Raw genomic sequence first — 13150 nt, forward strand, 5'->3', positions numbered from 1 at the left:
ACATGGCCACAGGTTTGGAGGTAGACTTATTAACCACCTGGCTATGGAGTTGACACAATGTTGCCTGCTCAACGTGAGGGAGACTTGAAACATGTGGTGATAAAAGGGAATACTGCAGAAGAATGAATGCATCTGAATTAAGGTGTTGTTGCAGAATATTGACCACAGACTGCCAAGAGAATGAACCAATCTGTCTGAGAATAACTACAGCCAGAATACCTCTTAGACATGAGGACGGTGAGACTACCTCTCATGTACTTTGAAGACATTTTCAGAAGAGGACAGTTCCTGGGAAAGGGTCCCTTACCAAAAGAATTTGGCAAGTAGAATGTCCATTTCACACCACACACATCGGTAGAATACTTCAATTTCTTCATCACTCGCTTTACTGGTTGCTGTATAAACTCTTTGTATGAAGATAGATATTATCCTAGCACAGAACACATTGCACTTCAAGATAGATCTTGAAATGTCCTTTATGATGATTATTGCCATGCCATTCTCCTTTAAATCTGTCATTCCTGGAACAGTGACCCATATGACTGTGTCTGAGTCAAAGTGGCCAATGCAAGTCCACTTCAACTAATTAATGCCTAGGATACTGAGTTAGTTAGTTTGTTGTGCCAACCTGGCTGATAAACACATGTGGGATTAATTGAAGGCTGGAGGGATAAATGGCTTGGTGAGCTTGGCCTTTCTGGTTCTTGGGTCTCTTGCTTTGTGATGGTCACACCAGGGTGCAGCTGCCTTAGCAGTTCCCTGCTTCAGCTTGCAAGGCTCACTTCCTGCAAGACATCTGCCAGCAGAAGCCACATGGACCTACCCTGATGCAGCCCCTGGGTGCTGGAGCAGCCATGTGGAGACCGCTGCCAGCGCTGAGATGTTTAAAAATTCACTGACTTGGCTTTCCTCCTGCAGTCAGTGTCATAGTGTCTGTTTTGTGAGATAGAGGAGGACTTTGTGGACTGGTATTGGACATATGAGCTCATGGGTTAATGCTGGACTTATGGGCTTGGGCAGCACTGGGTTGGGATATTTTCTCGATGTGCACTTAACTTTTACATAAAACTCTCTCTTGTACGTGAGTTTCTGTGGATTTGTTTCTCTAAAGCGCCCCAGACTAACACAGGTACCAATCATTATGTGTTCCCTTTCATTTTTGATGACTTTCAATATTCCCTAGTTCATACTTGGTATTGTCCAAGTTCCAATTATTAATAGATATTTTTACCTGTTTCTTTCCTTTTTGAGCCCTGTCACATAAACCTAGGAAGGTCCCTAAAGCTTTCCTTCAGAAGGCTTTGCTCCATTCATGTCATTATGATGGACTCTACTTTGAGAAGGCAGGTGGTCTCCAGTCATATTTTGAGTGTCTTCCTTCGGAGAAGCTCATCTTCTGTCATCATCTCAGAATGCTCCTACTCATGAGGTTTCAGAATGCGACAACGTTTCACTTCTATCCGAAAGGTTTTCAGTGGCTAATCCCTCAGACATAGATAGCTGTGTTCCACTGGGTTGACTAGAGAAACAAATCCAGAGACACTCATGTATGTGAAAGAGAGAGTTTTATATCAAAGAGTAATTGTATATTAAGAAAACATCCTAGCCCGCTCCAGATCAAGTCCACATGTCCCATATTAGCCCATAGGTCTGCTACTAGTCCATAAATGCCTCTTCAGACTCACACAGCACATGCAATGGTGCTGAATGCATGAAGATCACAGGTCGGTGGGTGAAAATTCTTGTGTATCCAGGGTCGGTGGAAGCATCTCAGGGCTCTGACTGCCATCAACTTGGCTCGAAGTGGAAGGTGAGAGAGAGAGAGAGAGAGAGAGAGAGAGAGAGAGAGAGAGAGAGAGAGAGAGAGAGAGAGAGAGAGAGAGAGAGAGAGAGACCTGCCTCTTCTGATGGCAAATCAAGAGAGTGGAAGTTCACAGAATCCTCATAAGAAGACCATGCCCACAAGGAGGCATCATCAGGCTGTGACCTAATTGACAGGCTAGACTCCACCCTTAGACTTATTTACCAAGTTGACATGAAATTATGTAACTACCTCAATAGCCTGTTTTATCTTCATGGTCGTTTGTTAGTCTGGAAGCTCTATTGAAACCTGTTTACTTTGGGTGAACCTGGTTGCATTTAAAATGTAAAAAGGATGCTGCTGAGAAATGGTTTATCTGCAAAGTAAACTGTTTAACTGATGATTTAAACAACAACATCTTGAACTCTGAACTACAACTCTACAATTGTCATGCCATTTGCACTCTGTGGAAGAATTCTCATCTTTAATGTGAGAGACCCATTTTATCTAGAGCCCACCAATGTAATACACATGTACCCATCACACATCTGTCAGTGAAGGTTTTCATATGGCAATGATGCTAAACATGTTTTGGCAGAGTTACCAGATTAAGATGAATGAGAGAAAAGGGTCTGATGAATTCTGAAAATACGGATAAAAACCCAGTGGATAAAAACAGGGAGCTCCAGGATTGAGCATGAGGTCACCATATGTCAGGAGCCATTGATGACAGCTAGCAGCAATAACCAGATCACTGTTTGCCCTTAATGTTAGTGCCCATACTTTAAATACAGACTTAATGTGTTCCTTGTGGAGCCAAACATGTTAGAGGGAAAATCCTACGGTGATTGTGCACTCTAACAAATTCTAATAACTACTTATTTGACTGTGAGACCTATAGTAAGTCATCTTAATATCTTGATTGCTTTTCTTTATATAAAACTTTGAGTCTAATATACACTGCATTGATGGTGCAGTGGTTAAATGTTAGACTTCTACCTGAGAAGTTGGGACCCACCAGTTGTTCAACGAAAGATGTAGGAGTCTGCTTCCTTGAGGACTACAGTCTTAAAAACCCTATGGGCAGCTTCACTTTCTCTTATACAGTCACTATGGTAGTTACATAATCTGGTGTCAACTTGAGACTATTAAGATTGAAGGGGTGGAGTCTAGCCTGTCAATCAGGTTACAGCTTGATGACCTCATTTGGAGGTGCAACAGAGATAAATAGCTCAATGGAGGTCAGACACACTATCTCTGCTACACATTCTTGTTGATGAGCCACCTGAAGCTACGCTGATGGAGCCAGAGCCGGGGAGTTGGAGGAGTCATGTGGAGACCCCTACCAGTGCTGAGATGCATTCACCACCACTGGATCAACAAGACTTTCCACCCACTGGCCTGTGATCTTCCTGCATTCCGTGTCATCACATATGTTGCATGAGTCTGAAGAGAAATTTATAAATTGGTATCTGATATGTGGGCTAATATCAGATTTTAGACTTGCTGTCAGCTGGACTGGGATGTTTTCTTAATATACAATTACTCTGATATAAATTTCTATATTACGCACATATGGGTGTTTCTGGACTTGTTTCTCTAGTCAACTCACACTCTCACAGTCACTATGCATCAGAATTAACCTGAAAGTAATCTATCAGTATTATGTGTCTAAAATACAATTATGTGGTCTAAAATATAGATAATGTGGTAATGAGCTTCAGAGTTCATGTATGCTGCTTGATATGCCACTAACTATTTTCTAAAACCTAAATAATGTGTTTACACAATCTGATTCTTCTATGAATATTTTTGAAGTTGTTTTCAATTATTTTTCTCTTAAAACAAAACACACACACACACACACACACTGGGCTGCTCACTGGGCTGCTAACCTCAAAGTCAGCATTTGCTCCTCAGGAAGAGGAAGATGTTTTTTTCACTCCTGTAAAGGATTCTTGAAACACTCAGGGACAGTTCTACCCTGTCCTATGGGGTTTCTGTGAGTCAGAATTTACAGAGAAAGTGAATTTTTAAAATGTTATTGAGGATAGTATGACCCAAGATTCATCAAGAGAACTTATTTTTTCTCTGACCCAATATCCTACCATGTGATCTAAATTAGGAGAGGAAATGCAGTTGTAGACCATGACCTAGGACTACCCTGGTGATGAGAAGTCAGGATATGTATGTAAAGTGCAGTCTTCTTTTGTACCTTGTACCAGACTCATCACCATTGAACTTCAAATGATTTAAGTGGGGGACCTTCAAGGACAGAATTTATGTTAGCATAGCTTTGGCACCATGGTGCAGTTTCTTCCCCTGTGAATGAGCAGGATGACTTTTGACAGATCCTATATCTTTGCTCTAAGACAAGTGAAGGTTTATAACTACTAATCCATCATAATCCTTCCTTGGTAGAAAAGTTCCCTACAAGTTCCCCTTTTCCTTTTCAAGAAGACAGACAGAATATAGATTTAAAAGGGGTATAGATTTCATAAGAGTTTTGAAAACTAATTATGAAGACAAAAATTCAAATAAACTTACCTCATACACTTGTAGCCTTCTGCTAAAATTTACTTAGAAGATGAATCTTATGAATCTCAGCTGAAACCTAGAAATGATACTTCATGGGCATTTGTCAATGCTTTTTATTGTGGGAGCTTGTGGAGAGTGGGGACTTTTGAGGAGAGGGGACACTGTGATGCAGACTTTACAAGATTTCCTTCCAGAGCAATTATGTAGATAAAGTGAAGGAGCCAATTACGTTGGACAGAGCAATACGACACATTTAAATATTTATTAATGGCTCTTAAAAACTTCTTTATGGAAGAACTATTTTTGTGCAGCGATGGAAGAATGCCTTTTCCACACTTAATTTTTTTTTTTTACTACACTGGATATTTACAGTAATTCACCCAAAAGCTCACAAATGCATGTGGCAAACGTTCAGCCTCAAAAGAAATGGATAAGTTTAATGTTTTTATTTTTCATCATAAGATACTACCAATTTGGCCCACAGTTTCCTCATAGCATTTTTCACTTCCTTATTCCTGAATGTGTAAATCACAGGATTTAGCAGGGGCGTTACAATGGTATAAAATATGGCCACCATCTTATCGATGGAGAACGAAGCTGGAGGTCGTGCATACTCATATATGCACGGAACAAAGAACAGCACGACAACAGCCATGTGAGAGCCACACGTGGAGAGAGCTTTCTGCCGACCTTCAGAGCTGTGAGCTCTCAGTGAGAGTAAGATGACACAATATGACATGAGCAACAATAAAAAGTTTATGATGCAAATAAATCCACTATTGACAACTAGGAAAAGGCCAAGGGCATGAGTGTCGTTGCAGGCAAGCTCCAATAATGGGAACAAATCACATATGAAATGATTGATAACATTGGGGCCACAGTAGGGCAAATGGAAAGTACAGAAAATTAGTATTATAGAATGCAAAAAGCCTCCAGCCCAGGCCACCCCCATCAGGATGCCACAGAGCCTCCAGTTCATGATAGAGGGGTAGTGCAAGGGCCTGCAAATAGCCACATAGCGATCAAAGGCCATAACGGAGAGGACAATGATTTCCACCCCAGCAAAGAAGTGTTCAGCAAAGAGCTGGGTCATGCAGCCCTCGAAGGAGATGGTTTTCCTTTCATAGAGAGAGTCCACAATCATTTTCGGGGCTATGACCGAGGAGAAGCACGCATCCAGGAAGGACAGGAAAGCCAGAAAGAAGTACATGGGGGAGGCCAGGAGAGCTGGGCTGCTTATGATGGTCACAACGATAATCAAGTTGCCCCCAACCGTGGCTATGTAGATGAACAAAATTGCAACAAATAGGAATTTCTGGACATTTGGATTCTGTGACAATCCTAAGAGGACAAACTCAGTGACAAAGCTCTGGTTTTGCATGATTTCAGAAGAAAGGGTGATAGCACTGATCACGTAGACACTGAAATGGTGAGAAAACGAGCTTTGTCACAAATCAGTATGTGGAATTAACATAGTCTTCAACAGGTTGGTGCATCCTGCATTAAAGTTATTTTCCGTGCTTCTGTTATTGCTGATGAGGAGCACTGGGCTGCTAACTGCATGGTCAGCAGTTCAAAACCACCAGCCACTCTCCAGGTGAAACATAGGGCTTTCTACTCACATAAAGAGTTACAGTCTCAGAAACTCCCAGGGGCAGTTCTACCGTGCCCTGTTAGGTCACTTTCAGTTGGCACCGGCATGCTGCCAGTGAGTGAGAGATTCTTGTTGAGAACAAAATATTAGGGATTTATTGAAGATGGCAACGAAATGTCAAGCAGAAATGACATTAATTTTCTTTTAAGTGAGACTTTCAATATGGTGGATGGAAAACATTCATATGTGGTGAGGATACAAAGCATTCTCATCTTAGATAGCATTTCTGATTAGTTAGTAGTGGGCACCTAGAAATAATTATTGAGATTGATCTGGAACGTAGCCAAGCTCTGAAGAAAAGAAAACTATAATAGACTAGTTAGGCCTCCCTTTGGCATAACATGGGAACCAGGATGACTTGGATGGAAAGGCATCTCTCATCTGAAGACGTCCTTATCTACAAATGGAAGAAGAGATAACATGCAGTTCAACGGGCACTGGGAAATTATACAAATCCCCCCAAATATTACTATACAAATCTGAGTCTAATTAGGAATTTAAGATGAAGTTATCATCCCTGTAGAAAATAAAGGTTGATGGAAAAGTGCCTAGCTCTGTGCTTAGCAAGCAATAAAATCACATGCAATGTCCAGTAGCGTATATTTTTATTGACTATTTGAAAAAGGAAACAGAAGCTGGTAAAAAGCATACCTTCTTCAGAGTGATGGACTGATGACTTAATAAAGTTAATGCAAGAAAAGCAATTTCTCAGTGCCTAGTGTCTAGTCTAATTAGGCCTACATTACTGGGATACATGCTTTGAGAGATTAAGGACAAAAAATAACAAAAATGGAGGTGATATTTCCTGGTGTCATTCCATTGGATCAATAAGGAAAGGGTAAGAAATTGTCTTTTCTCTGGAAGAATTCAAAATAATAGTGGCCTTTCTACCAGTTTCGTACATTTCTCTAGGTTAAAACTTGTGATTCCTTTGTTCATGTATAATACTGTGCCTCACAGAAGTAAACAATAAATTATTTATAACCATAATGTAATGGTCCAAAAATATGTGTATAAGTCTTATATGACAACAGCCAAATACATAAAGAATATGACCAATATTTTGAATATAAATGAGTTTTTAAATTAACCAACTGCTAATAAAAGGTGGACCAAAATAATCAGGTAGATCTCCTTAAGCTATGTAAGTTTCAAAATTGCATCATTTTATTATAAAAACAGTTCATATATGGCTTACTTGATCATTTTAGGACTATGATGAGGTTCAATTTTGAAAATGTGAAAAGGCTTGTGCTACAAAAAATATATCAGACAAGGTGCTAGAATAAAAAATGCAAAGAAAACAGCAACACCTCCCCAACAAAAAGACAATACACTTTGGAAAGGACAGAGGCCATGGACAGACCCTTCAGCAAAGAAGACAGTCAGGAGGCCAAAAGGAAATCCCCTCAATGATGGCCATTAAAACGCTCCCTGCCACTGAGCCCATGCCGACTCACAGAGCCCTGAGGACAGGGCGGAACTGCCCCCGTGGCTTCAGAAAAGCTGCTTCTTTCTCCTGTGGAGTGCACAGAGATTTCGAATAGCTGACCTTGTGGGTAGCAGGCCAACCCAGAGCCACTAAGCCATCAGGGATACTTTTGATGAACATCAAAACAACAATGAGCTATCGTCTCCCCCAGTGTTAGCAGCAAAAGTTATTGAAGGGAAAGCAGCAGATCCTGGCGAGGACATGGAGACTGGACCTCGCATGCGTTGCTGTGGAGACGAAGTGTGGTGCCACTGCTGAGGAAAGTAAAATGGTGCTTCCTTCAAAACTGAGAAGGAAAATGCCCTGCGAGCCAGCAAAAGTTGTAACGCAAACATAGGAGCATCCATGTTCAGCAGAGCATTATCCATAACAGCAAAAGGAAGGAAAAGACCCTACGTTCCCATCAATGGGTGAATGGATAAACAAACAAGGATACATACACACGATAGATTACCACCCAGTAATAAATAATCATGAATATGAAAAATATCTAATGATATGGATAAACCTGAAGAACATTGTACTGAGAGAAATTAGTCAATTACAAGAAGCAAATATTGTAGTAAGATCACTATTATATGAAAGGTGAAGGAAATGTTTTCACATGGAAACATTCTGTGACAGTTACCGAGCATGGAAAGGAAAGGGAAGATACATCACTCACTATGGGTAAACACCTCTTAAACTGGGTGATGGGAAGGAAATATTCAATAAGAGGGAGATCAAAACTAAATAATCAAGTCCATAGGAATCACCAGGAAGAGCACCAGAGTTATAAGCAATAGAGATGAGCAATATTGAAGATACCCGCTCACTGTGGTTGACTAGATGGCCATTCATAGAAGCCTGAGACAGCGGAGTCGAGGTTCTACAGAGGATCTATCAGGCTGTAGATATTTCCGGGAGCTGCAGCTTCATCTTTTTCATGTAGAGTTGCTGGTGGGTTTAACCTGTCGTCATTGTGGTTAGTAACTCACTGCCCAAGCCACTGTGCCACGGGCCCAGTCTTGAACTCATCATAAGAACAATAAGCGGATTGAATGCATTGGCAGACACACAAGAAAAGCAGCTGCGAGAAGGTGTATGGGGCTGAATCTAGAAATGCATGAAGCGTTGACAGAAGAGATGAATGCATATATATTTACATATTCTGTCAATATCTCCATGAATATAGTAGAGCACAAAGGAAGCAAAGTTTTGAAAACGTCCTAACTGTTCCCTGGGCCTGGAGACTTTTGACCATAGTCTTGTGTGACCTTGGAATCAATTGTCACCACAGAATTCTAAAAGAACACATTTTATTTTGGCGGGTACCGAATGAGGTCTTAAAAATGTAGGAGTGGCAATATAGGGTACAACTAGTGGTTCCTTCTCATCCATAACAAAGGAGAGCGAAGAAAGCCAAATGTGTATGAAAATGCAAATCACACTGAAAAAGAATAGCTTTTCACTGGAGGAAACATGTTTTACTTCCTGGAGACTCCGGCTTAGAAGCTGTTGGGACACCTTGACAGTCAAACAAAGTTCTCCACTGAGATAAATAAGGTATACAAGTCTGAGAATGAAAAATATTCCAACAAGTTACTGTAAGTCCCACCTTATCTGAATTCAAATCCATTAAGGGAGAGCTACTTTGACCAATGATAATTATGCGTGCCGTGTCACTGATAACACTCATCTGCCGCAAAGGAGCCTGAGAGTTGGGTGGGGACAGCAGTCACGGAGAAACCCAGAAAGCCCTAGAGAAATGTCAGAAGGTATTAAGCCCAATTTCAAACAAATCTGAAACAGAAGACCCGTTCCTGTGATTCCGTTTGGCAGTTTAGAAGGGAAGGAAGATGAAACACTTCGAAGACTCAAGAGGTACCGGCACAGTGGAATCCAGTGAGGAAATCACTAATAATCAGTGCAGAAAGTGGATGAAGGATGAGATAGAAATGACGCAGGTGTGAGGTTGCTCATGTGATAGCTCATTTAGGGGCCTCTGGTGTGGCTCCCCACTCCTCCCAGATCCTCCTGACACTGAAAGGATCAAGATTTACCAGCATCAGTCCTACAAAATCATTTTAGGAGATTCCACAGGGGGTTAAAGGCTCCACCACGGACATTTATTATCACTCGCAGTTCTCACATTCTGTGATCCTGGCTATTCAAAACAATATTTTAATTTCGATGAGTAGCCACTACCTAGTCAAGCTCGTCTATTCTGTTTTGTCCATCTTTCTTTCTGTGAAATGAAGTTAAATTCTACCATTTATTTGCACCCATTGTTATTCAGATTTTATATGTGGGTTGCTAGTATAAAAGGTTGAATGCATTTAAAAACCAAGGATGCAAAAATAAACAGTGACAATACTGCTAAAATGGCAATGAAACCATTTCCATGCCTGTAATGTCTGGAAAATATATTGATAAATATTTTCAAACTCATAGACATATTTATATTATTCATACCAGTTATCCAACTCAAAAAAAATCATTTTAAAAGTGAAATGAGGTAGAAGAAATTTTATAACATGAGATGATACAGTGTCATTTGTAGCAATACAATTTAGAAATACCCCACATATCCAATAATAGTATTATATTTTGGTAAGTCAGACTACTTCAAATTAATGCTGTATATAAAGTGCTAAATAATGAAATAAAGGAATAGATAGAAAGTGAAATGTTTTTACAATATATTAAATAAGAACACTGTAAACAATTTAATACACTTACCCCTTTGTCTAGATACTTTATTATAATTTTTAACTCCAGAAGGGAACATAGTGCCATAGTAGAGATTTTTGTCTTTTTAAATATGTACCTTTACTTAATCATGGAGATACTTAAAATTTTATTTTTTAATCAAGGTAAAGCACACACCACCACATATCCCATCAACTGAACATTTTAGAAAATAAGGAGGGTTTTGGATATCATTTTATTATTTATCTGTAAATAGTAAATACTGGATTATCACATTAACCCATAAACACTAAATTAATAGAATAGGTAGAATAATCATAGTAACATTATATTAGTGAGACTCTTAATTAAGACTTAAAATTATTGTAAACTTTCTACAAGCAACCCTACCATGAGATCCAACTTTATCCAGACCAGGTACTCACTCTATCAATTTTAAATCCTTGTCTCTATTTTAAGAAGCAGCTATTTCCATATTTCTCCTTGCTTGATAGCCATATAGTTCACCAGAGATCTCTGAGGGTCCCTTCAAGGTCAGGTTTGAACTGTTGACTCTGGAGTATCACTTGGGACTGTGACCTTGGGCATTTGCCTCGCTATACCCCAACCACCCCTCCCCTAGTCTATTTCCCCCCTTCCCTTTTAGTAAGAAATAGCAAAACTCATACTAATGCCCATCTTTATGCAGAGTTAGCTGTAAGATTGTCATTATAAGTAGAGTTTTTATAATGGTCTTTCAAGCAATGAAAGTATTAATGTTTATTCAAGAGTACCATATGTACATTTAAGTATATACCATCACAACTGCTGATGTATATGCATTTCAAATATATATATATTTCTAAATAAATATAGTTATTATCAATTAAAAGAATACATTAAAACCCCATTCCTAATTACAGTTCATATTTAGTCCCAGAGTCCATTGCATTTTGGATACAGGATTATGATTACTCTTCATTTCAGCAATATTTATTCCTTGTCCATCTACCTAAGCATATTCCCTTCCTAACAATCTGGAAAATCGCTTCATTTGCTGATGTTTTCCTTTCCCTTAATGTGACTCTACATGTTTCTTAAACACCTCATCCTTGCTATTTCTGGATTTAAAAAAGAAGAATAACCTCTATTTCCACCTAATGATTACGACAGTGGGCTCAAACTCAACAGCAATGTGGGGGCGGGGCATAGGGTCTCCGTCAGTCAGAACCGAGTCAATGGCACCTAACATCAGCACCCACATGTCTGCCTGTATCTTTCCTAATGATGCCGGTGCTCCCTTTGTGCATGCCTTACAGCTCACTTTACAAGAGAGACAGAGGGCACACTTACTAGCAAAATAGGTGTTCCAGGCTTCAATCATTGAAACATTATTGAGTAATTCAGAGGTGACAGCAAACTAATACTATCTGTGGCAGCTGCTGTACTTAGTGGAAGTTTCAGTCAGAATACTGAATTCTGCGACTTGAAAACGTCACTCTTTCTTACTCTGTATGTTTTGTCCTGTGATGTTTATGAGGAAATTAAAGGTTATCTTATATACAGAAATTCTGTAAATAAGAAAGCAGCCATTTTATCGGTGTTCTTTAGATCCTCAGAAAATTCCACATTGAATATAAAATGACATGATTGGAAACACAGAAAGAGGTAAATGATAAATGAGAATATAGCTTGAAAGCATAACTAAATTGCTAGATAGAAAGCTAGGATAAATATGTAATTTTCACATTGCTAAGTTATTTGGATTTAATTGGAAACTGTCATTGTATTAGACTTTATGTAATAGGCACTCCCAACCCAGAAAAGCATTTTTAATACCTGGTACCTATGGATCTTTGGTGTCTATTATTTTGTATATTTATACAAACCTGGCCAGTATCATTATCACCTTTAAAGAGGATGCATCTGAAAATAAGAAGAGTAATGTAACAAGCCCAAGTACAGACATAACTGAGGGACCCAAGCATTGACTGTAGTCATCTGACCACCACACTCACACTTTGAAGCACTGCATGGCGCTTTGAACTGCTCTCAGAAAATACCAAAAATAAGGTGAATTCTAAATCTCACCACCTATTGGTTCCTGGGGAAATCTCTTCTTTAGTGAGAAAATTACATTCAGTGACTAAATAAAATGCGAGCTTGTGTCTGAGTTTTATTTCTCCAGGTAAGATATTGAGGATGAGCTTCACAGATACCCAATGTGGAGAATGTTCTTCACCACTTCTCCAGGGCTGCCTCCAACATATTCTCAGAGAACAAAATGGAAGGAAGCACAAGTTCTCTCTTTTACTTCCAACTAGAATTTATCAGGTTTGCTTGAGAGGTCATGAACCTGTAGAACTGCCTCTCAGTTGTCCCCAGGGTTTGAAATTTTCCCATCAGTATGATTCGCCAAGAAACAGTTTTACACTCTGACTTACAGAAGAGTTTGCAAACCATTTACATTTCTGATTAATTATAGTGAGGTTTTGGTTATTTGTTTTGTGTCCCCCTTCTGCTTTTAAAAAATAGCTCCGAGTTTCTATTTGAAGATGCTTTCATTTCTCTTTAAGTTCAATAATAAAATTCTGTGTATGCTGGGATGGATAACATATTTTCATACTAAATGTAAAAGCTGAGACCTAGGATGAGACACAGTATTGATTCTTGAACATATAAAGTTGTTAAGTTAAGGTGCCAATGAATAACATATGTCATACATAAATGTACAAATATGTATAGATTTACCCAAATGTTGTCTTTTTCTTTCAATGCCAAATCTTGATATTCCATGACTTTGAAACTAAAAGCCTGACAACTTCTGTCCTTCGGTCATTTATATGGCTAACAAGCTCAACTCACCAAATAGTTTGAAGTTCAAGCCCACCCCAGGACATGTCAGAAGCCAAGCATGGTCATCTACATGCAAAAATTGTAAGTCTTTGAAAATCTTACTCAGTCCTACTCTGACACATATGAGTTCCTGGTGGGT

The 13150-nt window shown here is 39.3% G+C and overlaps 1 protein-coding gene across 1 annotated transcript; it reads right to left on the minus strand.

Annotated features, from left to right (window-relative positions):
• Positions 1-4784: 4784 nt before the first annotated feature.
• On the minus strand, positions 4785-5768 carry LOC101645965 (olfactory receptor 4C15-like). Its single transcript, XM_013006109.3, has one exon. The coding sequence runs from the start codon at positions 5718-5720 to the stop codon at positions 4785-4787; it is 936 nt and encodes a 311-aa protein (XP_012861563.1). The 5' UTR covers positions 5721-5768.
• Between the last annotated feature and the right edge of the window lie 7382 nt (positions 5769-13150).

This window comes from Echinops telfairi, unplaced genomic scaffold, assembly GCF_000313985.2.
Source record: "Echinops telfairi isolate 266 unplaced genomic scaffold, ASM31398v2 ScPeMD7_60;HRSCAF=208, whole genome shotgun sequence".
In the NCBI taxonomy this organism is placed as follows: domain Eukaryota; kingdom Metazoa; phylum Chordata; class Mammalia; order Afrosoricida; family Tenrecidae; genus Echinops; species Echinops telfairi.

What these genes read in the sequence shown, in the direction of transcription:
- LOC101645965 (XM_013006109.3), bottom strand. Translation starts at nt 5,720, where the DNA reads ATGCAAAACCAGAGCTTTGTCACTGAGTTTGTCCTCTTAGGATTGTCA.